We start from the raw sequence: 27,986 nt of genomic DNA, 5'->3' as shown, positions 1-27,986 counted from the left end.
AATTACTACTAAATACATTCTGAATTATGGGAAATATGGGAAATTCCCTTACAAAATGAGTTGTTTATCACCGTAATGGCCAGCCAAAATGGTCTCTAAAGACAAGAAAGATTTCGATAAGTACCTTAAATTTTTAACAATAAAAGTAAGTGTACGCTGTTCGTGTGGGTCACGTGTTTCAAGGTGTCATTGAGTATATCAGTTGCGCCATTTTTAATACTCTCTTTAGGCTGGTCAAATTATCCTACAGTCGAGATGTGGAGATAAGTTAAAGAGTAATTCAATTCCTAATGGAGCAGACTGGGTGAGTAGTTGCTGTCATTGAGCATGTACAGTAACTTTTGTGTGTACTGTCAAGAGTTACTGAAGAAAGGTGTTCTGCTTCATATATGCACCTACAGTTCCCCCAAGTAGGGGGATCTTAGGGGGATTTATGAACAAATTTTCCCCCAGTAGTGGGCGTTTTGAGTTTTGATTCTTTGCTTTAAATTGATAAAAGAGTACAGACTTGCGTGCAGGCCACAGCCCATAACGTGAGGTGAATCACTACTAAATTGTGATCAGTAGGGGATTAGACAACTGGCTACACCCCAGTTATGGGGCTATTGCTCTTGCAAATTGTCAAATCTCCGCATAGCTAGGGGCTTAGCAATACCTGTAAAGCAAAGGTAACATAATGACAAGGTTTTGTGATTAGTGGCATATGAGAAGCCGTATAGATTACAAGGATTGTTACCACTGTGCCACCCATATACATTTATTTAGGTTGTGGCATATGATAATGGAAGGAGCAACACATAGCTAGCTCACTCAGCAGTACTTCATGCCATTAAAAGGTACAGTAGTAAATTAGGCGAGAAACTTAAATTGAAAATTTGAAATAGCTGAACAAGTGACTGCTCTATTAGAGTACTATGGCATTTCAGGAGTAGGCTCATAGCAAATGCGCCAGACATGAACAAGGAGCTTTGTAAACATATGTCACCATACAGGAAGCCTCTCCAGCTGTTATTATAAGGTGACATCAGCATACCATGCCAATATGCATGGAGGGCTTTCTGCCTCTGTGCCTTCTACCTTATAAAGTATCCAATTGTTAAGTGACTAGCTGTCATATTTGTTGTTCATGTGGTTGAGCAGTAACGTGATATTCTATTGTCCAAATTTCAGTGGCACAATATCGATATTGTCACAATTGTTTAACACAGTGACTGCTTTTATTATCCCCTAAAGACACTGTTCCTATGACTGTGATGCTATTGGACAATGAGGCCGCAACCATAGTGATCAAAACGCTCTAATACAACAGTCAAACACTCTAATATTAGTAATGTAGCATTCAAATGCTATAATGCAATATTTCCATGTTTTCTCAACTGATAATATATTACTTCATGATATACTGTGATACTAAGTTATAGTTAAAGCACTGCCGTACATGTGTACAGAAAATACAGCACGAGGGGGTGAGTCGAGGGGTTAATACAGCACGAGATGAAACCGAGTGCTGTATTTGCCCCGAGACACCCCCCAGTGCTGTATTTTCATGCACACAAGCAAGGAGGTGCTTTAAGCGGTGTATGTAGCTACTTCCTGGTCATCTGGCTCGGAGCTATTTTCTCTAGTACTCAAATCACTGCGATTTTTAGTGATCAGGATATCAGTAAGTGTTTATATAATCTAGTTCTAGTCATAGAACGAACTAATAGGATAATTTTAGTGGTTTATAATGTCACGCACGTTATAAATCATGCTGTCTTAGTGGCCATGTTTAAATAGCTTCGTGATCAGACGATCAGTAAGTGTTTATGCAATCTATTTCTAGCCGTAAAATGAAGTGGTAGGCTGGTTTTAGCAATTTACGGTGTCACACACATCAGTTGTTTTCATAACATTCCTTAAATATATTCTCCACATAACTGTACTGTATTTGCCCAACTAGCTGCATAACTGTTCTGTATGACTCATCATGGACAATATAATACGCGGCATCGCTTTGATCCTTCCATGCAAAGTACAATATTGTTCAATACTGCATTTTGTCCTATTGTAAATGGACATTCATTGTAGTCAATGCTTCTTAGGGGATATCAGATATTTTGCTTCAACACTTAGCAGAAATGATTACATCATTTAGCTGTTCATGAACAGTGGAACCCCTCTCAGAGGACATCCCTGAATTCTGGACAAGGGATCTTTTGGCTGCATATTCTCCTTGCAATTAATTGTTTGGTTGTCCTGTCGCAATTCACTGAATGTCTCTGTCTTCTTTCTGTTACATCCTTCTCTGTGTTTTTGTTTGTTAAGTCTGTCTGTCAGTCTGTACCAGATGAGTAGAGGCATGATTGTTTTTCACCCTGTCTAAGTAAAGGTGGCTGTTTGTCATTAAAATGAAACTTCATTGATAGCTATAGTTGGGACCTACTTGACATGGTCACTATAATGAGGCGGTCTTATTAATAAGGTATGAAGTTCATCTTAACTATGTACCTAATTGACAATGAGGTGGTCACTAAGTGAGGTTTATCAGTTATAAAACATAGCAAAGTTTCTAGCAGGTTGATGATGTTGTCATTTTGCAGTTCAACCTGTCACTCATGGAGGACAGAGAGACATCAGAGGAGGTGAAGAGGAAACTAGAAGGAAGGCTACCCACTCTTGATGTGCCTGTGTGTATTGAAATATCACTGAAAACCACTGAGGTGTGTGTTGTGTGTAGTGTGTGTGTGTGCGTGCGTGCGTGTGTGTGTAGTGAATGTGTGTGTGTGTAGTGAATGTGTGTGTGTGTGTGTGTGTGTGTGTGTGTGTGAGTGTGTAGTGTGCGTGCGTGCGTGTGTGTGTGAGTGTGTAGTGTGCGTGCGTGCGTGCGTGTGTGTGTGTGTGTGTGTGTGTGTGTGTGTGTGTGTGTGTGTGTGTGTGTGAAAATAAAGTAATTCCACAGTGGTGTCACAGTCATTGTAGTAATAATGATGTCATAGTATAAAGTCTTTTGTGATGTCATGGATACCAGATGTGTATACCCACACTTGAAGAATTTGTGGTACAAAATTACCTCATTGGTTGGACATAGTATAGTATAGGTGTGTTCCTTTGTATGTAGGGTGAGTCACTGATTCTCGAAGTGTGGTCAATCAGCTTGGATACAAGGTATGTGTGTATACCTGTGTACATACTGTATGCACACCAAACAGTCATGTTTAGGATTATGAATAGTCTGATGTATCCAGATACTCGTGTGGCCACTGGCCAGACTGCTATCTCACCTCCTTTCTTATCTGTGATGTCATTGGCTGGCGAGATAGGGTGTGGTGAAGTTCCATTGACAGAGTTACATTTGTGGTTGAACAGTTACCATAGCTTCTTGCTGTTTTTGCCAGAAAAAAATGCTGCTTGGAAATTTTGCAGTAAACTATATATTTTGCCATGCCAACGTACAGCTAACCAATGAATAAAATCCATTTAAATGTTGGAAATTCACAACTTTGTCTACAGTGATCCTGTCTTCCAGCCAGCGATATCACAAAAGGCAAGATAGTGGTCTGGTCACTTAACACTTGCTGTGCTGGGACTACTATCCACTAGCTGCAACTAGTCCGGCAGAAGAAGGGGCTGTTTTGGCTGAACCTTGCAATATGGTCTATAGTTTATTTTATGCCACAAAATATTTCTCCATACTATGGACTACTCAAAACCACCTGCTAGCATTGGGCAAATTGGGATATTAACTCAGGAAATTCTAGTATTTTGGTCATTCCATGCTAATTTATCAAAATTGAAACATTAACCAAATTTCTTAATAATAAAGACAGTGCATCATGAGTCAAAGTCATACACCAAATTTCATTTGATTCCTTTGATCACATTCCGTGTTATGCCTGTTTGCTTTACTGTAGGTATTATACTGCATTTGTGATTACACAATACTTCTAATATTAAACTATACAATGAAACCTGTCTAACTAACTGGATCACTGCATAATAAGGTCACCTGACCATTGTAACAGTCTCCTAATTGTCATTTGTGTACACAGTGACATTAACGTGTTTAATGCAACCACCTCCTTAATAAGGCAAGCCTGGCAGAGGTGACTGGAATGAACAAGTTCACTATTACTATTATACAAGTTATATTAATGTAATCTCATTAACTAAATGGTTTTAGATATAAGTAAATCGTCTAGTTCTGTTTTCAACATCAGCTTGACTTTCTGCCCTTGAATAGAGCTAGCACATGTAAAGTAGTAAATGATAGGATCCATGCCAAAATAGCCAAACTGTGAAATAAATCACCAAGAAATTGTTCCATTGATTAAAATTTCAGCACAGTTGTAGTACCACTACACCTTTTGCACAGCTTGACTGTTATGGATTTGTTGTAACCGAGCACTGTCCCCGTCTACCACTGTATTTCATAAAACACCGGCTGACGTATATGCAATGTACATGTGCACATTCAGCATGCACTATTATGAATTATTTGTAAAACCGAATTTGTGCTGCATGCTGAATATACTGTGTGCCACACACACACATATGGCAGGCTGTTGCTGACCCCAATATATGCTGTTGATAGATGTCAATAGAGGAAATCATTAGTGGAACAAATAGGTGGCAGCAGGAAAGACTTTTTAAGTCCAATTTTGTTTATGCAATATAATGTGATGGATGCTCTTCAAGGCTGGATTTGTGTCTTCCACATGCGATTGTATGAATAACTTTGTTTCTGAAATTTTTCTTCATCCAATGCGCTATGTTATGGCTCACAGTCGACAAAATTTCAATCAATAACTTATTTCAAATCTAAATTAAGTTATGAATCATTAAAGTGGTAAAATTTGGTGTGGAAGACCTTTCTTACAAATTTGGTCACAAAATGGCTGGTACATTGAGCACTTTTATATCATTGAAATTTCTCTCTTGCATGCCAAATTGTAAGGTTACCAAATTCTCATGCAAGAGGAGCAGCATGCAAGTGTAGGAGAATAGCACACCTTAAAGAATTTGATTTGATGGCCATTTCAGTGAAAATAACAAAAGGTATAGACAGAAGTGACTGAGCAGAAGTGATTGAGCAGAAGTGATTGAGAACAGACATAACTTCAGTACAAAGGACATGTCATGATCTATTTACTGTACATAAAAAATATTGATTAAGAGGTAGCACACAGTCTTGTGTGTGTGTGTGTGTGTGTGCGTGTGTGTGTGTGTGTGTGCGTGCGTGCGTGTGTGTGTGTGTGTGTGTATCCTACGTATATAAAATAAGCTAGAGGCTCTCACAACACTATTCTGGACACCTTAAGACTCCACTATACTGTTCTTATTGGAAAGTTGTCCTGATCTCAGAGGCTTCAGAATAGTATTGTGAGAGCCTCTAGTTATATAAAATATAGCTAGAGGCTCTCACAAAACTATTCTGAAACCTCAGAATAGTATCCTGAGACCCCACTGTACTGTTGTATTGGAAAGTTGTTCTGATCTCAGAGGCTTAATTGGATGTGTGTTTAATACAAACGGGACCTTAGACAAATAACAGTGTCCACATTTCAGGGTATATAAGGGGTACAAGAGGCAGCTACTGTACTGCATGGATAACCACATAATATGATGTCCCAAATAAGGCATAACTAATTTCATTATTTCTTGAAAACAAGCTAAGTTAGCTAGATGATAGTGGAACAGGTGTGAAGAATCTAAACACCAGGCAGTTAATAAGCATAGATGAATAACATACATATGCTATTCACTGTATAGTGAGTGCTTTGTGACATACTCTGCAAGTGTATAGCAAGTACTAGTTATTGAGCTTGCATTTGATGATCTACATACATGTACATTAACTTCTTTATGTATAAAACTCAAATTCTATCTTTAGCACCAATGTTATGGTTAGATTTTGAACATTTTGTAATACTGCACCTGATAAATTGTTTGCGCTTCATGAACTTTAGTTGGAGGGCTGTTTTGAGTTGAAGTATGCTTTTCAAGGTGGTTTTTAGGTGTGCGTTCTATTAGGATTTTTGCAAAAAACATGGGCGATCCCTATCATGAACCCACTATCATGGTTTATGATAGTTTAAGCTGACACAAACATTTTTTAAATAAGCAAACTAAAGAAAGGTAAGAGAGCAAATGTGACTGGGCCAGGGAATGTGAGCATATAAAATTTGTCTACTTTCAAAATTTAATCGCCCATAACTTTGTGCTGTAGCTTTGACAATTTAAGCAGGTATTAAGCAATTGATTGGCTTTATAATACGAGGAGCAGAATGCAAATATTTTACTCCAATACTGAGATACGTCCTGTTGTGTGACAGGGTGTAGTTTGTGCCCGCAGGCCCTACGATAGTTATTGAGAAATACGTAACTATGGTATGCATAATGAGTTTATGGGACTGTTTAATTATACAGTTTTTTTCTGACATTAATTGTAATACCTCAGATTTGTTAAATGGTCAGGTTATCAAACAATTTTGGGTAAAACTGAAACGCACAGAAGCTATTTTATGAAATTTGTATGGTTGCTATACAGCTAATTAAACTTTGGTTGCTATGGCAAAATTCCCAAGGCTGACACCTGTCCAGCAGGTGGAATATTGTTTTAGGTATACAGGACAATCCAAAACTGCATTAAAATAAAACTATAGACCATTTTGCAAACTTCACCCTGCTGTCTGCCGGATTACTTAGTCAGACCACTGAGTCATCCATCAGCCACTTGTATTCTTCAATCAATAAGGGTTCACTAGTATTTACATGACAATGAAGCCATTTCTTACTTGAATTGCTATCCTACCATGGATAAAAGCCTGTATGTGTGTCTTACTGTGTATAAAAATATCTGTTTGGACTGTGTTCTTTGTGCTAAAGTAGATCAAAGTTGTTACTCACTTAATCCATTCTTAGGCAGAATCTTGCTAGAGTTTATGGTACTTTAGAAATGAGAATCAAGCAATAGGTCAAAGGCTTGTACTGTAAATTTGCTGAAATTAGGTTTAGAAAAGTGACCACACATGCAGTATTACACCAATAATCTGTTGAATTATTGGTAACAGCCAATATTGTTGGTATCAGTTACGAAACAGAAATAATTTGCTGATTAACCGAAATCCACTATCATTCATTAATTACGGCAATGAACGGTTAAAAATGAAGAAAGCAGTAAATGCAGCAGTAAGTGGTAAAATATTTATTTGCTATAACTGTTTTATGACTGTTTAGGTTTAGTATGGCTGCAAGGCTATATAACAAGCTGTGCATATTTATCGCCCGCCCACGCAATTAGTTGATCACTCTTCGCAAAGGGTCTGGAATCCTACTAAAACACTGTTTGATGAGGTGGCTTAGCTGTTTACTACTACTACTACTTGGCTTCCTTTTTAGTAGCAAAATTTTTAGCAAAGTAAGTAAAAATCGACCTCCCACTCAATTAATTACACCAAGAGTATCGAACAGGTGTATTACCCCATGATTAATGATTGCGTGAAGTATCACGGATACTTCAGTAATTGTTCGTTTATATTGCCATTAAGGGTTAATTGCTGTATTTATCCCAATTCGGCCACTAAACCAAGTGAAAACATGATAGCGTTAAAGGGAAATGGCCAAAGTTAAAGTTCTGGCACTGCCAAGCAGATCCTGCAGGCATGGCAACGCACTAGTTTGTTCAACCGTTGTCTTAGTGAGCTGGAGTTATCTTGGGTCTTTACTACACTTTCCTTGTACAATAACTGTTGAATAATACTTGGTTGAATAACACAGAAAACTGGCGAACAGAGACCCACGTATGCATTTTAAATCATCATTTCGCGTAAATGAACAATTGCTGAAATATCCGTGTTATTTTACACAATCATTAATCACGGGCTAATACACCATTCGACACTCTTGGTTTCTATTGTATACTCTTGATTACATTGATTACATTTTATTGTTACAAATACAATTTACACACATGAGCTCTGAATAATTCAAGAATATCAGTTAATATCGGCATTAGGGCTGAGCGATACTACCGTTTTAGCGATATATCGCGATATTTTGAAAGTATCGATATCGCGATATTTTTGTTATTAACTATCGTGATACCATGCCTGTACATTACTGTCATTAAAAATCCATTTGTTATGCTAAGAATCCTTGGAAATGATAAAGTCCACCCATCTGGTTTCCCCTGCAGAGAGGTGTGAACACCATAACAACCTCAAAGCATGTGTTAAAATAACTGTTACTGTAAACAAGGATGATAGTGACTAGTTTGCTATCACCTATAAGGACTTCCTGCAGGAATGCTGAGCAATATGCTATGTAGCACCAGCTATGATTGACTTATTTGTAAGTATCGTGAACTATTCAGTATCGTGAATAGTGGCTTTAGTATCGATCGTGATACTAAAATGGCAGTATCGCTCAGCCCTAATCGGCATATCAGTTACAGGAACAGGGCAACAGGCAAATAATTGGTATCAATATATGTGAAAAAATGCATGTCGATGCAACACTACACACATGTTCAGGAGACCATAAGTTTTGTATGGAGTAATGCCTGTGGCCAATACCAACTGTTATTCCTGACAGTGATTACTGTAGTGTGTGTGTGCTGTTTCCAGTAATGTGGAGGCCACTGTGAGAATGTCCCATACCTTCTACCCTCGGCTGGGGTTGATGTTACGATCACTTGTGTGCATCAGTCGGACAACACCTGGCTACCAACTGTCACGGAAGAAAGAATACGAGATGTGCAGTAGGTGAGTCATTGGTTACCAACCAACTAATACAAGATGGCTTCCTTTCAACAGATTGTACTGTGGTACTCCCAACACAAATGAACTAGGAAAAGGTATTGGATTGAACATTAATAACATTGTATGCATGTATGTACTGTGTTTGTAGGGTACAACACACTACAGGTTGCTCAGAGCTCATGTACATTTGGCACTATTGGTATTACTGTACACTACAGCACCAACCTGGTGTTGCCTGAAAGGTAGTTACAGTGATGTGTGTGAAGCTTCTATTGAACAGAAATTAGTGCTGTACGATAATCGTGAATAATCGATTATCGCGAAAGCCATTATTGTCATTGAGAAAATTTTCATTATTGCATTATCGTGATAATAGGAAATTTCCGGCTACTTTTGTAAACTACATGTGGCCAACCTGAAATGAGAAAATGTTACAATTTCAGGTATAATTCTAACTAATACTTTTAATTTTTGTCATGATATGGTTCCAGATATAGCTACAGGTATAAAGTAAGAAAAACTGCATAATGAGTGACACAGTGATAATTAATTGGAGACATTTACAGTATCTAACTAGTATTTAGTATTTACGTGTGTATTTGTGATAATGAGGTACATTATCGCAATAATAAAATTTCAATATCGCACAACCCTAACAGAAATGTGACCAAATTAGTACAAAAAATGTTACATCAAACTTTCCATGAAACAACATGGAATAGGCTACAGGAACTAGTTCTTCATTAAAGAAAAAATTGACGAATTTGTATGAATTTCTCATTCATTAGTTTGTCAAATGTTACTGTAAATAAATGCCTTCAATACACAAGGTCAAATTTGAGTCTGGTCAACTGGTCCCACCTGTACTGAACTGATTGACAGTGATAACTGATTCAAATAATAAGAAGAAAGATAAAGAAAGTAGGAGCAGTTTCATGTGTCTGGTCTATTAACAGCAGAAACAATCCTACTACTTTTCAGTAATCACTACTCCTTTTGGGAAACATTAATATAGCAACGTACAAGCCATTCAGTTTCAACCATGTCCAGTTTTAGAACATATGAGTTAATCTGGTTCATGTTGCTATTTAGTTAATTGGTTACATGTACACTTTTACGTTTTGCTCATGGATGATGCAATTGCACACAATCTTGAAATTTGGCACACTTAGTACTGCTCGACCCGCTAAAAATGTTTCAAAATCTTTTCGTTCAAATGTCTGACATAATATTTACGGCCAATCGAAAGTTTTCACAATACATTTCCTATGGGGAAGCCATAAAATACAGTGTCTATTTCCCAAACTTGTAATGGAGCCAAACTGTATATGTCTGTTGTTAACAGCTTTGCTATCACCATTAATCATCTGGTTGGCTGAAATGTTTACTCTCTTGGGACTTTTAATTTTTAGCTGCTTTTCAGGATCCAGCTCAACTTGTACATACTATAGTATAGTGTCCGTCATGTAAGCACATTGGGTCTGACCTGGCACTACTAAATTATTGACAGAATTCACGGAAAAAATCATACCATAACTTTATGAATTACTAATGGATTTATACCAACAGGTTTGATATCGTACAAATTTCATGTCATACCTGGTAATGTTTTCATACTGTGTAGCGTGTTTATGAATACAAAGCCTAAAGTCTAATAGCGGAGATTACTTTCTAGGTTAGTGGGTGATGTTGATCCAGTTTTAACCACCCTATTATCATGTATATAGTCTGGTGTTGAGTAAGGCATACGAATAACATTTAATTTGAATTCATTCTTTGATCAGTTTCCTGAATGGTCTGTATTGTAATGATGTCATATTATAGGAAGATCACTTCTGAGGAATTGCTTGTTAGAAGTGACCACTTTGATGTTGATGTTAAGAGGTGACGCATCATAGTCTCTTGTCATTGGCTATTCATGCACACTGTGGTCATGTTTCAGCAAGGAGCTGCCCTCGTCATCACAGCTACCCTTCTCTTCATCCGCCATTCAGGTAGTGTGCAGTTACCCATTTACCAAATCACAGCTCTCAATTTATAAATTGACTAATTTTAAAGTCAGTTTTAAGTGACTAGGTGTAGTATTCCCACCACTTCTTTTGGTAGCTTTTTCTAATATTATTATTTTTGTGACAAGTTGTAAATAGTGACCAGCTACCTGTATAGAAAGGCTGCGCCTCTTTTAAAGTGGATCACCAATTGGTTATTTATAGACCATGTCCAATCTAAGGCGTTGTCTCGCAAAAAGTTGCTACAGCTTCATATTTCATGATGTTTACGGGAAAAGTGAGGGAAAAAAATATTGGGCAGAATTAATCACCACAGCACAAGTATGTTGTGTAATTGTACCTAATAACTTATTGTCACAAGAAATACTTATACTATTTTCCATTATGATTCTGTCGTATTAGAACTTTTAAAAGGTTGTTTTACTGTGCGCATGTGATTTTATCGAGAGCCACACCCTAGATCACATGATCTATAGAGTAGTTACTCATTAACTTGGTAAAGCTAATTTACAAAATTAGCAGTACAGCCACTGTAGACTTAACATAGCCCAGAACGCATTTTGATAAGAGTTTGCGTTTGTCTGTTATTAAAATAGTCATTAGCTTCTCATATACTTGTGCCATGCCATTCCCTCCTCATAAGCTCTGTTTTGTTATGAGGTGGACTATATGTTGTATGGCTTGTTTCAGGATGCACCAGACTCACTGTATAGTAATCCACAAGGGAACATCTTCCTCCAAGATGAAGTTGACAGACCTCTAGTCTATCAGGTGAACTGTTTTGTACAGTTCATTGTAGCTAGCAACATTATGTGTACAATAGGAAGATGATGATCCTTCTATTCTACCCAATTATGAACACTCTTTATTTCCCGTTCAAGAATTGACAACAACTGACCAGACAAAGAAGTCACCACTTCACAGTCTACCGGTTTCTGTAAGTTGTGCGCAGCATGTAGTGTAGTGTAAGTTGTTAGGCTCTATGTGTGCGTGTGTGGGTGAGTCATCACAGTCAAATGGTAGAGCACCGGCCTGGTAATCACTAGGCTCCTAGTTTGATGCTTAGCACTATGCAGTTGCCGCTGTGCAATGTTGTTGTTGTTCCTTGAGCAAGAAAATTTACTGACATTGCTCCAGCCTTCATAGCTTTAAAACTTGGGACCTGGTGTTAACTGGTGAAGTAGTCTACCCAGCTGTATTAATGGTGACCTGGTGTTAACTGGGGAAGTAGTCTACCCAGCTGTATTAATGGTGACCTGGTGTTAACTGGTGAAGTAGTCTACCCAGCTGTATTAATGGTGACCTGGTGTTAACTGGGGAAGTAGTCTACCCAGCTGTATTAATGGTGACCTGGTGTTAACTGGTGAAGTAGTCTACCCAGCTGTATTAATGGTGACCTGGTGTTAACTGGTGAAGTAGTCTACCCAGCTGTATTAATGGTGACCTGGTGTTAACTGGTGAAGTAGTCTACCCAGCTGTATTAATGGTGACCTGGTGTTAACTGGGGAAGTAGTCTACCCAGCTGTATTAATGGTGACCTGATGTTAACTGGGGAAGTAGTCTACCCAGCTGTATTAATGGTGACCTGGTGTTAACTGGTGAAGTAGTCTACCCAGCTGTATTAATGGTGACCTGGTGTTAACTGGTGAAGTAGTCTACCCAGCTGTATTAATGGTGACCTGGTGTTAACTGGTGAAGTAGTCTACCCAGCTGTATTAATGGTGACCTGGTGTTAACTGGTGAAGTAGTCTACCCAGCTGTATTAATGGTGACCTGGTGTTAACTGGTGAAGTAGTCTACCCAGCTGTATTAATGGTGACCTGGTGTTAACTGGTGAAGTAGTCTACCCAGCTGTATTAATGGTGACCTGATGTTAACTGGTGAAGTAGTCTACCCAGCTGTATTAATGGTGACCTGATGTTAACTGGTGAAGTAGTCTACCCAGCTGTATTAATGGTGACCTGGTGTTAACTGGTGAAGTAGTCTACCCAGCTGTATTAATGGTGACCTGGTGTTAACTGGTAAAGTACTCTACTCAGTTGTATCTTGCAAATCTTTTTTTCCTGGATAGAATACATGCTGTGCTCCCAAAAGTACCTTTCATTTCATCAAGAGTTCATAATATTTGTATGATTTCATATAAACCACTTGTTTTATACCGTATGTGACTGTCTCAGCAAAACCTGACTTGTTCGCACAACTTCCAAAATATTCTCAGCATTATCTGCAGTATCTAAGGAATGGATCACCAAAGTTTCAGCCTTCTGTAGTGAGTAGTTTTGGAATTATAGCGCTAGACAGTAGGAAGAGTAAGATAATCAATTTGTACAGTAACTGTACTGATAAGAAATACAGGCGCTTACATCCACAGCCATAACTTTGTTTGCATTAGTCTACAATAGGGGTGGGCAATATTTTCAAAAACAAATATTGATCATTTTTTTTGGCACTCAGTAACTACTGATATTGCAATACAGTATGTCTCTTGAATAACTCAAGTCCATATCAACTGATCTGCCTGTCCAATTTATTAATTTTCAAATCCTGATTTATTGCATAGTAGCTGGTTGTCAATACCTAGTATTGTATGCCTGAGCTCAGTGTTGAGAGTAACGTGTTACATAATGATTATTACTTAACGAAATACGCTATAAAAACAGGTAATATAACTCAAGTTACTTTACTTACAAATGTAACATGTTACCTAAGTAATATAGTTACTGTAATGAATCTAATATTATGTAATATTATTACTACAAGTAACAAAGTTACTAATCTTGTTAGTTATCCACTGAGTAACGCCTAGCCACAATGAAGTAACGAAGCCTACTGAATGAAGCTTATTCACCAGCTTCTTACTTATAACCAAGATTTGCACATCGTCCAACCATAGATAATATACGTAATAAAGGATTGGCAACGCGCATAGCAACTATTAGACAATCCTCGTTACGGTCACGTGTTTGGTAACGTAACCTGCGCGCGCCTATTGTCATAGATACCCCGTATTGCTAAGCAGATGGCACGGTCCGTCTTTCTAGGTGCCATTGTTTCTTTGGAAAATAGAGCAGAATTACAGATTAACAGTGTTAGAATTGCTACTGTAAAGCAGTACCGCAGCGAGCTACTTGTTGCCTGCGAAAAGGTCGAATTTACGTCATTTGTAGAGCAATTTTCTTCCGACTTGTTGACAGCACTGCAAACTGTACTATGCATTCCAATACCAGCAACTGTTACTAAAATCAAGGAGCGAATTTGGACGAATTATGTTGGCGCCAGGGCTAAACGTTTGCCACCATTATGGAATAACTTTCTAATGAAGATGCATTGTGAACATTTCAACAATGAGCCACTGTTTATGGAACTTGTTAATGAATGCATATTTCAGCATCTTTTATGTACAACTTTCAAGGATAGAGGAGAGCCAAGCGTCCAAGAGCCTGATATTACCCTCAATGAAGATGAAGAAAATATTATCCGGTATGCATGCGGGTACATAGGCATGAAGTTACACCGTAAGTATATGAAGATTGAGGGAGAAAAAGCAGCCAGATTTGTGGAATGTTTGGACAGAATGCAAGTAGATGACCAGACTCCAGAACTGCCATCATTTTTAAATTACACTACCCAATGGATCAAACAAGTTAATAGAGGAGGACTATTCGAAGTCAATGATGATGCTTATCACTTGTTTCGTGAGATAGAAATTGCTATGCAATACAAACTAACGCAGCATATTAAGGCATCCAGTATCATGTCATCTGCAGAATCAGCTGAAGGGAAGGCCAAAATAATTGGCTCAGTGTGTCAAAACATCAAGGTGCAATGTGCGTGGGACATCATAAGCTGTACTATAATAAATGATGACAACAACATGGAATTACTTAAAATGATTGTAACATATTGGTTAGACATTAGAGGATTTAGCTATGCTAAACAATGGATAGAAGATTACAAAATCATTCTGAGCACTGAAACTAGGAAAAAGAAAAGCATGAGAAAGGAACTTAAAAAAGGAAAGGAAATGTGAATTTATATTAGAATATGACAAATTTATGACAAATCACACCATGAATTTAAATATGACAAATCTATTATACAGCTGAACAATTGCATTAACATTATCACTTTTTGGTATGGCGTCGCCTCTTTGACAAAGGAGTCTCATCAATTTCAATCTTATCCTTTGGTCTTTTCCTACAGTTACCATGAAGGGGATCTGTTGCAATTGATGACTGCACTCTTATCGAATTAGTATTGGTTGTAAATTCTGCTGCGGTGGGATTGTCATTTCTCCTTCCTTGGGCTCGTTGCTGACCAAAAAAGGATTCCAGAGGGTCTTGACAAAATTTCTCCGTCAGTACATATTTCACACCAGGTAGACTCAACAAAAATCTTACTAATTCTACAACTGCTTTGACTGCATAATAAAGGAAAAAATAAAAAGTACATATAGCATGCAAGTAGCTAATATAAAATTATAGTTACCTGTCATCCTAAGCCCTTCAAGTGTTTCTGGGCTCAGCAACATCAATGTTCTTTGTGCTGGTGTAAATCCTTTTCTTTGCTTGACACTTTTCTCCCATTCATTTAGATAATTCAGAAAGTCATTTTCAAGCCACTGCAGCATTGTAATAAACATGTTACTACAGTATTATGACTAGTTTAATCACTATAGGAGCTATTATAACTTGAACTGGTATCTATATAGTTCCACTGTTGTGCATGCTTGCATGCATGTATGCTGCTACAACAACATTTTAGACCATAACTGGTTACCTTTAAACGTGGGTCAGTTGCTTTCCTGAATGGTCCCAAGTCACGATTCAACTTCAAGATTTCTTCCTCCAGGTATCTTGTATTCATAAGGTCAAAAAATTTGTTGAATATCCTAACAAATCTTTCAGTTTCTGCTGTATCATCATCCCTATAGTAGGCAAATGCCTCTCCAACTGACTTACTTAGAACCTGTTAATGTGACAATGTTTATACGCAAATGCTATAAGTACACAAGCCATACCTGTGCTGCTAAATCAACTCTCATTCTAGAGTATGAATTAAGATTGATGTGGCCTAGAGTGAGCTTTCTTAAAAATGTTAACCCTGAAGCAGTGCGTTTATTGTACAATCTCCTCAAGTGCTGCCAACTAATGTATTTTCCATTGACCTGTATAAAATTAGATAATAATTATTATTTGCCACTATCGCCATATTATAATATATTACACAATGTTTAAACTATATTCTATGCATGTAGCTACTTCTACTCACCCACAATGCTCTAGCATGACTGTGTCCAAATGAATTGGACCAAGCATTCCTTACTGTCTTTATCAAGTGAGGAACATCAGAAATAAAATAAATACATCTTCCATCACTACTATAAGGGTTGGGAACTTTGTAAACTACATCAGAAATTACAGAACTGGCTTGGCGGTGGAGACGGAAGAATTTAGGATTGCATGATCCTTTGTCAGCAGTAAGAGAAACTACTTTGAAGCCTGCAGATTCTAAATGGCGAATCACATCCCACGCTAGTGGAAATAAGCTGTCTGCTGTAAGATCAGATGTAGGATGTTGTGCATATGGAAATTTCAAAGATATAAACAACCCTCTGACCATAAACACAAGCATATGTTTAGCAATGGGTAATCGTGGCTGAGTTGTTGATTGTGTCAGTGACTGCTCAAATGATACTAAAGTGTTGTTTACTGCTCCTAAATCTACAAATCCAACAATTTCACCTTCATTCTTGTTGTACACTAGCCCTTCTTTTATTTTCATCTCATCAAATACCACTGAAATATGCTTCTCATAGTCCTTTAAATTATCCATGTTAACTGCTGACATGAGTTGTTCTGTAACCTCTGCTTGAATGCCTACCCCTGCTTGTATAAAATGTGTATAATCCCTTAGTGTACGGCCACAAGGTAACACAAGCACTCTTCTTAAAACATCATATGCTCCAGAAGATAGCATCTTCAGGTGAAGACACCATCGGATAATCATTGGGTGCCAACGGCGTTGTTTGGGAAATCGTGTCATGTTTTTGATCTGTTCATTCCAAAAAAGATGGTGAAAACTGTTTTCGTTATACTGCTGGCTGATTTGGTTAGAGTGCTCATTCATGATGTCAACTAATCCATTACTGAGTTCCTTATCTACTTCTATGCTCTTCTTGTTGATGGCTTCCTTGATTTTTTGCTCTAAGTAAACATTTCTTTTTTCAGTTGTTCTCAATCGAGACTTTAGCTGTTTGGTTTTCTGTTTCATTTCAGTGGTGTTTAGCCACCTCTCATTAACGTGGCTGTGGGTACTGACAACCTTGGGCTCATCCTGCTGCTTACACCATCTGTGATACATGCATCTTATTGTATCACGGTAAATAGAACAGTTGCTACAACGGTGTTTGTCTGTAAGTAGCTGGCAATTAGATGTTCTCACTGTTTCTGTATAGCTGTCTATATATGCAGCAATTTCTCCAGATGAATTTAGCAATCTTCCCTTCTTATCCTTTACCATATGTACAAACTGTTTGTCAGGGTGCCCTTGACAGACATTCAACTTCTCAATCTCTAACAGAAGTGTTGTTAAGGTTTGTACATTGATTTGCTCTGGAATTGACAAACTATCACATGTAACACTATTCAGCTCATGGCCATGTACAACTATTCTCACAGATAAATCAGACCTTACTGTTACAGAGTGTGAAAGCTTTAAGGGCTGGCTACTAGATGATGGTTCCTCTTGAATTTTATAGATAAATAATTGTGAATTGCATTCAGACTGTTGCATACTCCAGGCACGCGATGGCAAGTTTGTGTTCAACATATCAGGTAATGATGGTGATTCCAGTAAGTTAGGTGATAGTGTTGTTAATTGTGGGGAAGTTGATTGAACTGGTGATGTTGGCACAGTTATTGGTGATGGAATTGGAGGAAGAGGGGATGACAATGATGAAATAGATGTCACAGATATTGATCCTGGTGATGAAAATGGTGACTGAATTGATGTTTTTGCCTCAGATGTTGGTGGTGAAATAGGAGACATTAGTGGTGAAGTAGGAGTCAGAGGGGGTGTCGAATTAGATGTTGGCATAGATATCTGGGACAGAGCTGTTGGTGCCTGCAGAGTCATGGATTTAATGAAATTACTGTAGCTAACCAAACATCAGGATTATAGTTGATACGTATATACATCAACACAATAGTAAGCATGCAACTACTATTATATTGATTATTATTGCTTAATTATTGTAATCGTTGTATCATTGTATATACTATATTATGCTGTAAGTATAACTACATGATGCATATAGGCCATTATACACATTAGCTAATATTCTTGAACAACTGTGCACGCATGCGGATTCATCATTTAAAGCATATAAGCAAACATAATTGCCTCAATGGAACATTTTATGTAAGTAATATTATAACGATATAAGGACGTATAACAATTTTTTTTTGGATGAGAGGGAAAAGACTTTGCATGCTGCATGTACCTGTGGGGGAATATATAGCTACCCCATACATAGTGCATTGAAATGCTCTATTTGAACACGTGACTGTTCTATTAGAGTGTTTCAATTTTACATGGAAAGTGGAAGTCCGGCCTTGTGCATGAATGCATACATGGAGGAGAGTTAGCCCCACACCTAATACAAAATAGCTAGCATATATACCAATTTGAATAAAACAATTATAGCTAGCTACGGCATGCATGCATGCACGTCACAGGCACATACAAGTAGCTACATGTCTATATAGACTATATAAACTATACTACTATGGCTGTATAAATGCACGTACATTTTTCATTTTGCTTGGTCGTCCTGGTGCTCTGTGCTTTCTGGCTAGCCGCTTCTTTTCCCTGTTCTTGTACCTCCTTCCAATGCGTACCTTCCTGTATCCCATTATTACGCGTCTGTAGTATCTAGCGGAATGTGTACATGTGCATAACATTACGGTAGCAATAAACTTTCTTTTACTGGATGCCACCATTATGTCGCTATGTGCATGGCCACGTCAAAACTCCAAAACCCAGCACAGTGAAACAGGCTAAAACTGAGCTATAGAAAAATAATTAGTCTACAAAAAATAAAGCATAACATCTAATAGGTGGTTACAAGTAGCTACATAAATATTATTTTCGGCAAGCAACTTTTGTTTGGCTGTGAAAACTCCAAAACTGAGAATACTCACTAGCCAAAGAACTTCCTATCGCGCTGGGTTGAAAATATCCGTATGTTTAGCTATTTCCTGCTATAGACTACTCACCTTGGTCACGGTCCGTCTTTTTTAGTACGTTGCTCGCCAACATAGTGGTACTGCCATCCGAGCGTTCGTTAGCAAAAGAAACGAAATGGGTAGATAGCAACGAAAAGGGGCGGGTAAATTTGTGGGCGGGCCGTAACGAGGATTGTACGTGACGTAATTACAGTTTAATATGCGCGTTGCCAATCCTTTATTACGTATATTATCTATGGTCCAACAATGCAATCATGTCACGTGATAAGGTGGTAGTTTCACACATGACAGCTTAAGGCTGTGGACACAAAGTAATACCAAGAGTTAATAATAAGAGAGGAGAGTGTCTAACGCCGTATAGTCCTGTAATAGGTGATTGCGCAGAAGTTAAACAGCTTCTTTTCCGCGTAACGTACAGACTGGCTAGTATATTTTCGCATTTAACCACAAAGGCTATCCCAGACACAAGGGCGTGCGTTCAACTCGATGTTCAAGTTCACCACGAAGAGCATCGCTCTGTTGCGTAAAGAAGTGTAGCTGTTAACCTCGAAGATAACTCTTGGGGAGAGCGTCTGAGAAACCAATAAACACGAACCAAAGGCGGAGTATCACTTCAAATTTTCACTGCGTCGCCATGTTGCCCTACCTTTGAGTGTAAGAGGTCACGTGATGGACAGTCGATAGGCTCACGTGAGGTGTTTGGAAGAGCCAGTCGAGCAGAGGGCCAACAGGAGTTGTAGCTCGACTCTATTCAGTGACAGTTTGCTTTTTCTTAGGATCATAGATAATGAACTCAGTTATATTATTTTATTAAGATTGCTAATATTAAATAATATACTTTGTGTGTCAACCGGAGGCTCGGCTGCGGCCACCTGGGCTTCGAGTAGGAGGTACTACTGGGGTTCTACAACTTTGGAGGTCCTACCGAGATCCTGAAGAAGCAGACAGGAACGTGAAGGAGCTATGGACGCCTGCGTATCCTGTAAGAGAGAGGTTACGGAGGAAGAGAAGGCCATGGCGTGTGACCTTTGCGACAAGTGGGAACATGTAGGTTGTTTAAAACGTAGTGATAAGCTGACCGATGAATTGTATGATGCATTGGTTGGGTGTCGGTCTAAATCAGTGTTGTATGTTTGCACCCCTTGTCGAGCAAAGGGCACGATTACAAATCGTTTGCATATGTCAGAGTTTGAGCTTGCACGTACGCAAGATGCTAGACACGAAGAGCGGCTGGCCAGCGCGCAACGTGTCGACGAACTTAATGCTCTAGTTATGGAGCTACGTGATGAGAAGAAAGATCTCATTACCAGACAGACAAGTCTGGAAGGCGAGATACAGGTCCTCACTAAACAAATGGTGTCATTTCGGGGAAAGGGCAAATCGTCTGCTGAAATTGCAGGTGCAGAATTACAACCAGTTGTGGACAAGGTCGTAAGGTCAGAAAAACCCACTGAAGATACAAGTTTACCAGTGACCCAGACAGAAGGTAGCCACGACAGTGATGGCAGTGATTCTAGCAGTGATGCCTCCTATGCTAGTGGTAGCAATCAGAGAGGTCATCTGCCGAATAGACAGAGCAGAAAGTGTGACCCTCATCCACCGGGATTTCGTTCTCTTACTAGCAGAATAGACAAGTTTAGTGGCAAACGGGGTGACGATGATTTTGAGATATGGCTGTTAGACTTTACTGAAGCAACCAACGACTGTGGGTGGAGTAACCAGCAACGTGCCCGTTGGTTCTCATGGTTTTTGACTGGTCCTGCGAAGGCGACATGGCAACATACTGTGAAGGAACGCGACAAGGCTTCATGGTCAAAGATAGTGGAGATCTATCGTGGACAGTATGGTGTTCACCACGACCCACGCACGGCCTATCAGAGATGCCAGGATCTACAGTACAGTCAGTTTGGGTCAGCTCAAGGTCTGCTGGACGCAATGCGTGATTACCAGCGCATGGCACCTCGTAAGTTAAATGATGAAACCCTGGAATCTATTTTGTGGAATAAGGTTCCACTAGAGCTCCAAAAAGAGTTGGGAGAGATTCCTGCTGGTTCTGTACAAGAACTTCTACAGAGACTGCTGCGTGCCGAGATAGTTATTCAAGAGAGAGCTAGACGGGGTGGTTCAGGTGAGAGAATTCCAAAGAAGGAAAGGCAGAGTGAAACTGTCTACAACAAGTTTGGCAAGGTCTCTCAAGACAAGAATAGTAGCAATAGTACTCCAACAAAGCCTAAGAACCAAGTAGAGATGTTCATGAAGGGTGTCAAGTGCTTTAAGTGTCAGAAAACAGGGCACATAGCCAGGAACTGTACAGAGTCTAAAACCAAATCATCCTTAAGGGTTGACGTTGATAGTCCGGAGACTGAGGAAGAATCTGAGTCCAGAGTAGATCAGGATGATGAAATGTGGATGCGTACAATATTATCTGAATCTGATACTCAAGCAGTAGCATTACAAGTGGCACTGAAAGGCCCAACTTATAAGGTAGACATTGTGGTTGACGGAATTAAGACAAGAGCTCTTTTAGACAGTGGTGCACAAGTTTCTTTGGCTCGACAGCAGTTACTACCTCACATTAAGCAGAAGAGTAACTGGTCCATAGAACAGTGTAGAGAAAGAAATTTCAAACTAGATGGACAACCTTTGGGTGCTGGTGGTGAATCACTGGGTGCTAAGGGTATTGTGGCCTTACAGGTCACAATTGAAGGTACTAATGTTTCTAAATGTGTACCCTGCTATATTCTAGACTCTTCAAAGCCTATTTGGAGGGGCGAACTGCAGAACTGTTGTTTGATCCTTGGTACTAATGCCATGGAGGATTTGGGCTACAAGATAATTGACAGCGTCGGACAGCCAGTGATGTCAAGCAGTCACGCAGAGTCAGCAGTGGTAAGACAAGTTGTTTTATCTCAAACCCTGAGATTAGGACCACAACAGACTAGAGTAGCTCGTGTAGAGCTGAGTGCCAATGATGATGAAGATGTAAGCAGCCAAGTAGGAGTAGTGACTCCTGATGAGTCTGTATTGGCCAGTGATTGCTGTGACTTTATGGAAGGATACTGGACTGGAGAGAGTGATTTTAACATTCCAGTAACTAATTGGGGTGTGGAGCCAGTTGTACTCACCAAAGGTACTGTCATTGGAGTTATTGATACTGTTTCTGTAGTTGAGATGGATGACAATGTTTGGAAAGATGAATCCTTTGGAACTGTTGCCGTAGTGAACATGGGTAATGGTGACCGTGAGAATCTCCTTAAGACACAATTAACTGTTGGCAGAAACTGTACACCTGACCAGAGAGTAGCCATTATTAATTTGATGAAGAAGAAGCTTGATGTGTTCGCTTTAACAGACAAGGAACTTGGAGAAACTGATTTGGTAGAGCACTCCATAGACATGAGCGACACTACACCAGTTAAGTCTCCACCAAGAAGACTGCCATATGCTCTACGCAATGAGCTTGAGAGTGAGTTACAACATTTACTAGATACAGGTTGTATTGAATCCTCAGGAAGCTCTTTTGCTTCAGGATTGGTTTTAGTCAGGAAAAAGGATGGTTCCCTAAGAGTTTGTGTTGATTATCGTGGAATTAACAAGAAGACAATACCTGATCAATATCCGATCCCTAGAATTGACGACCTAATTGATGCTGTTGGTAGATGTAAAGGAAAGATCTTTACCACACTAGATCTAATGAAGGGATATCACCAGATTAAGATGGCACCTGATTCTAGAGATAAGACTGCGTTTACTTGTCACTTGGGATTATTCCAATACAGAAGGATGCCATTTGGTTTGACTAATGCTCCAGCAACCTTTCAAAGGTTAATGAATAAGTTATTTAGTGGTCGTGACTGGAGTTTTGTTTTTGTATACCTTGATGACCTTCTAATAGTGTCCCAATCATTTGAGGAACATCTTGTTCATGTTGAGAAAGTGTTACATCGGTTACAGGAAGCAGGCTTACGACTGAAACCTCAGAAGTGTGCATTTGCACAATCAGAGATCAAATATCTGGGCCATACCCTATCACCACAAGGAGTAAGACCAAATGATAGTAAGGTGAGAGCTGTGAAAGAGTTTTCTACACCAACCTGTTGTAAAGAAGTGAAGAGCTTTCTTGGATTGGTGAACTTTTATCGACGCCATCTATCAAACCTTGCCGTGGTAGCGAGACCACTCACTGCATTGACAAGGAAAGATAAGGAGACAGGGTCAACAGTATCGTTTGTGTGGGATAGTCAGTGTGAGTCAGCTTTCCAAGAAGTCAAGAGGATGCTAGTTTCAGCACCCCTCTTACATCCACCTGACTTAGACAAACCTTTCTTTTGTGGACTGATGCTTGCGGTAAAGGATTTGGAGCCTTATTAGAACAAGAAAGTGATGATGGTAGAAGATATCCAATTGCCTATGCTAGTAGACAAACTAACGTAGCTGAATCCAGTTATGCCCCTACTGAGCTAGAAGTGGCTGCACTTGTTTATGCAGTGGAGCATTTTGAGGTTTACCTGTTGGGTAACGACTTTACTGTGTATACTGACCACAAGTCACTGGTCAGTGCATTTCTTGCCCATTTGAAGAACCAGTCTAAAGGGTTACTCGCAAGATGGTACTTGAGAATATCTAGATTTTTGCCCAAGATGAAAATTGAATATAAACCAGGATCAGCAAATGTTGTGGCTGATTGTCTTTCCAGAGCTCCTCTACCAGCTACTGAGGTCGCAGTATTGCAGATTTCTGAGAGTGATGAGTCACTGTTACAACTTGTTCGTCAGGAACAGAGACAGGATCAGGAATTGGTACAGCTCATGAATTATTTAGAGGATAGGTCCTTACCTGATAATGTACAAGCTGCCAGACACGTAGTGGGTCAAGCTAAGAAGGGTTTTATTCTAGTTGATGGAATTCTTTACTATGAAGGAGGAGAATTTCCAGCCAAGCGTCGACTGGTAGTTCCAGCTCACTTACACCAGAAGATTGTGGATGAACATCACGATGGAAGCTTCGCAGGTCATTTCTCTGTGAAGAGAATGAGCAAGAGAATTGGACGCTACTTTTACTGGAGAGGTATGAATGCTGATGTGTTGAAAAAGTGTGAATCTTGTGTGAGTTGTGCTTCTGTACAGGGTTGCAGTTTTGTGGGTAAGCCACTCCTAGTTAGTGTTCCTGTGGGAGGCCCATTTGAATGCCTTGGTATGGATTTTGTTGAGCTTGATTTAAGTGAAAGTGGGAAGAGATATGCTTTAGTTTTTCAGGACTATTTAACTAAATGGCCTGAAGTGTACGCTGTGTCTGATCACAAAGCAGAGACTGTGGCTCAATGTTTAATAGATCTGATTTGGCGGCATGGAGTTCCCAACAGAATTATACATGACAGGGCACCAGAGTTTCTATCAGATGTGTTGCAGGAAACAGCTCACTTAATGGGAATTACTCAATTGCCTACTTCTGGTGGACACCCTCAAACAAACGGTCTTGTAGAACGTTTTAATAGAACTTTAAAACAAATGTTGGCTAAAGTAGTGACCAGAAGAGGCCGTAATTGGGATAAAGTGCTTGGAGCTGTCTTGTTTGCTTATAGGAGTACTCCACACCAATCAACTGGTGAAACACCATTCTACTTGGTGTATGGCAGAGAGCCTAATCTCCCAACAGCAATGAATTTTCATGTACCTGTGACTAAGTTCCCTGTGGTAGAAACAGATTACGGTGTTGCTTTGGAAAAAGAGCTTAAGTATGCCCGATCACTTGCTAAACAGAATCTGGAAACTTCTCAAAAGCAACAGAAGAAATACTATGATAAGAAGGCAAAGGGCAGTGATCTCAAGGTTGGAGATTTGGTGATGCTTAAGGTACAACCAAAGTTCAAACTTGACAAACAGTTTCAGGGACCTTTTGTAATTGTGTCACTGACTAATACGAATGCTGTCATACAGGTAAAGGGAGATGAAGATGGTGAGACGATGATTGTGTCTAGACAAAGGCTTTCTAAATGTAGTGTACAAATGGCTAAAGCAAGACCATGGTTAGGCCAATCTGGTAAACTCAGAAAAAGAAGAACTGTAAGAAAACCTAAACCTCGCCAATCTAAGTCTGCTCAAGTTGATGTGCAGGACAGTGCTATTGATTATAGAACAAGATCAGGACGGACAGTTAGAAGACCAGCAAGACTGATAGAAGATCGCCATGATGGGCAATCTTTTAAAGGAGGGGGAAGTTGTAAGAGGTCACGTGATGGACAGTCGATAGGCTCACGTGAGGTGTTTGGAAGAGCCAGTCGAGCAGAGGGCCAACAGGAGTTGTAGCTCGACTCTATTCAGTGACAGTTTGCTTTTTCTTAGGATCATAGATAATGAACTCAGTTATATTATTTTATTAAGATTGCTAATATTAAATAATATACTTTGTGTGTCAACCGGAGGCTCGGCTGCGGCCACCTGGGCTTCGAGTAGGAGGTACTACTGGGGTTCTACAGAGCATTCTTGAATTGAGGGAGCACTGTTCCCTGTACATACAGGTCAGTCTTTAGTTCAGTCTTCGAATATTCTCGAGGATTCGTCACGGTGCGGCTAAACTAATTTCAGTAAGGAAACGAACAAATACTAGAACCCTATACGTTACACGGAAAGGAAGCCGTTTAACTTCTGCGCAATCATCTATTACAGCCTATACAGCATTAGACACTCTCCTCTCTTATTATTAACTCTTGGTAATATAATATGTAACATTATTATAGTTACTTTATTTTATGGGTAATATGTAACTGTAACTAAATAGTTCAGTTGCAAGTAATATGTAATGAGCTACTTTTAAAAAGTAATTGTCCCAACACTACCTGAGTTGTACCCATGATTTTTTTTTTACAAGATGTTGCATCATACTTACCAAGGTAACAGCAACTATATATGTTACAGTGTATCTCAATATCATTTTTGCACATCGATATCAGTAAAATATTGAATTTCTCGATATTATTGAAATATTGCCCTACCCCTAGTCTACAATGTTGCAGTTTGGCTTAAAATGTTCACCACGGATTAGCAAATCAGCCAAGATAGAGTGTTAACCCTGTAGTCACTTACACATATGAGTATGAAGGCGGTTTAGTTGAAGAAATGATGTCGCTTACGTTTACTGCATCGTAAACAAACGCACGTGACACACATACCGTTTGGGCTACAGAAATGAAACAAAGATTTTCAAACTCTCCATGAGCAGGTGAATAAGGTGGTGTATAGGTTTAATCGATTTAAGTCTTCCTTCTCCGAGTACTGGCCTGATAAAAACTTCTTTGTGGCATGCGTAATTTTATGATTTTTTTTTTTAATTTCAATTTTCTCAATATGCATGCTTAAGTCTGGTTTTTGCTGAGATGGTCACTATTACGTACTGTGCTCCCAACACCACTTGTACACCATATATTTTGTTGCCATGTGGACTAACCAGTGAAGTCCATAGCAACTGTTATTATTGTCAATCATTGTACAGTATGTCATTGTGTGTCATGTTCCACCAGAGACCAGCATTTGCTAGTAACAATACATCATCCAGTGATGTTAACAGATTCTTTGAGGACTGCAAACATCCTCCACAGTTGGACTTCTTCTCCAGTAAAGATGGGCTTGATGTACAAGAAGCTTTGGTGAGTTTTCATTGTGACTTCTATTAGAGTTGTGAAAGACTGATGACTATACGTCCTTGCTGGCCTGCATAAATATGTTATAAATGTTGGTTTATTGATTGTTTACCATATAGAATAGCTACAATACTTAAGTATGCATACAAGAGAAACTTTGGAAACCTGTCACCAAAATAGCTTCCCTTTGTTTATAAGATACCTATATAGTGTATTTACAAACATCTCATATATTTAGTATGGACAACACAATCATGTTCGTAACATGAAAACACGACTTGTTCCAGTACAAAACCATAACCATTGCTAGTGAACACATGTTCAGGCAAACTGACTATTAATAGTGATTTATATTCTTCCTGTAGGAGTTACTGCAGCAAGAAGATGTTACCAACTTGGGCATTTAATGTCACTTCATTTCATTATCACCAACCTTGTACCCATGTACACACACTGTACTCATAAATTATTTATTGTAAATAGCCAAACTATTAGTATATTGGAGAAATTATTTATTGTACGATGATCAGTTGGTAATATTGATTTTTGTTTAGTATTGCTGTACAATGAAGTTCTTGGTAGCTATTGCACTGTATTATTATTGCTTTGTGTATTTGTTTGTATTGCTCTCCTAACAGCATTTAACATGTGTATATAGCTACATGTGTCAAGGGGGTGTAATGTGCATGTACTGGGTGTCTATTTCTTGGTTCATTAGCACCCGCCCCTTCCTCTATGTAATAGTTAGACACTCGCCAATACAGTCGAAACGCAACCGTCAAAAAATGGGCATTTTTAGTTGCAGCGCAATTATTACGTAATGTGAAAAATGGCGATTTCGAAGTGCCACGTGGATGCGAGACTTAGCGTTTGTTTGAAGAGATGCAGTGGTGTTTTTGCTAAAAATGTCTTTGAGAATACATGGCGAAGACAGCTGTTTAGTTCGTTAATCATTGGAACTCACGAGTTGGAAGTATTTGTCTATGAAAAAGTTGACGTTCTTTAACTGCCCCGAACTTTTATCCACCTTTGAAAACTGATGAGGAGTGCACAAAATCTGACTTTACGGATTTTGAAAGGTTTGTATGGCCTACTTGTATAAGCAATATAAAAGTATGTGCTTTTGTGAAACAAATTGTACCACGTGCAAACTGATAGAGTGTAGTATGAGACCTCATTAACTTACACAAAAACTGATACATAAAATATTGTTAAACAATGTAGTATTCATAAGTAGTATCATAAAACAGCAGCGTAGGAAGATTTTGAGGGCAAGGGTGCTGAGGCTGGAGGCGACTCACCTGCAGGGGGTCTGGGGGGCGCAGCCCCCCAGACGCTGACGACATTATAG

General features: G+C 39.1%; 1 protein-coding gene across 1 annotated transcript; it reads left to right on the top strand.

The window, feature by feature from the left end:
- Positions 1–8: 8 nt before the first annotated feature.
- Positions 9–27,248, top strand: LOC136237557 (autophagy-related protein 13-like). Its single transcript, XM_066027746.1, has 13 exons — positions 9–145; positions 230–304; positions 2,583–2,702; positions 3,101–3,147; positions 8,607–8,744; positions 8,796–8,836; positions 8,890–8,983; positions 10,566–10,625; positions 10,684–10,735; positions 11,441–11,521; positions 11,574–11,687; positions 26,516–26,641; positions 27,001–27,248. The coding sequence occupies exons 1-13, from the start codon at positions 89–91 to the stop codon at positions 27,040–27,042; spliced, it is 1,047 nt and encodes a 348-aa protein (XP_065883818.1). The 5' UTR covers positions 9–88; the 3' UTR covers positions 27,043–27,248.
- The last annotated feature ends 738 nt before the right edge of the window (positions 27,249–27,986 follow it).

Source organism: Dysidea avara, chromosome 11 (assembly GCF_963678975.1).
Source record: "Dysidea avara chromosome 11, odDysAvar1.4, whole genome shotgun sequence".
Taxonomy (NCBI): Eukaryota; Metazoa; Porifera; class Demospongiae; order Dictyoceratida; family Dysideidae; genus Dysidea; species Dysidea avara.
The sequence above is the reverse complement of the archived record's forward strand: the minus strand, read 5'-3'. Positions and strand labels throughout refer to the sequence as shown.

Bases quoted from the DNA above. Each gene is read 5' to 3' on its own strand.
- LOC136237557 (XM_066027746.1), top strand. From the start codon at position 89: ATGGTCTCTAAAGACAAGAAAGATTTCGATAAGTACCTTAAATTTTTA. The intron at 2,703-3,100 runs GTGTGTGTTGTG...CTTTGTATGTAG, and splicing joins TATCACTGAAAACCACTGAG to GGTGAGTCACTGATTCTCGA. The intron at 3,148-8,606 runs GTATGTGTGTAT...TGCTGTTTCCAG, and splicing joins TCAATCAGCTTGGATACAAG to TAATGTGGAGGCCACTGTGA.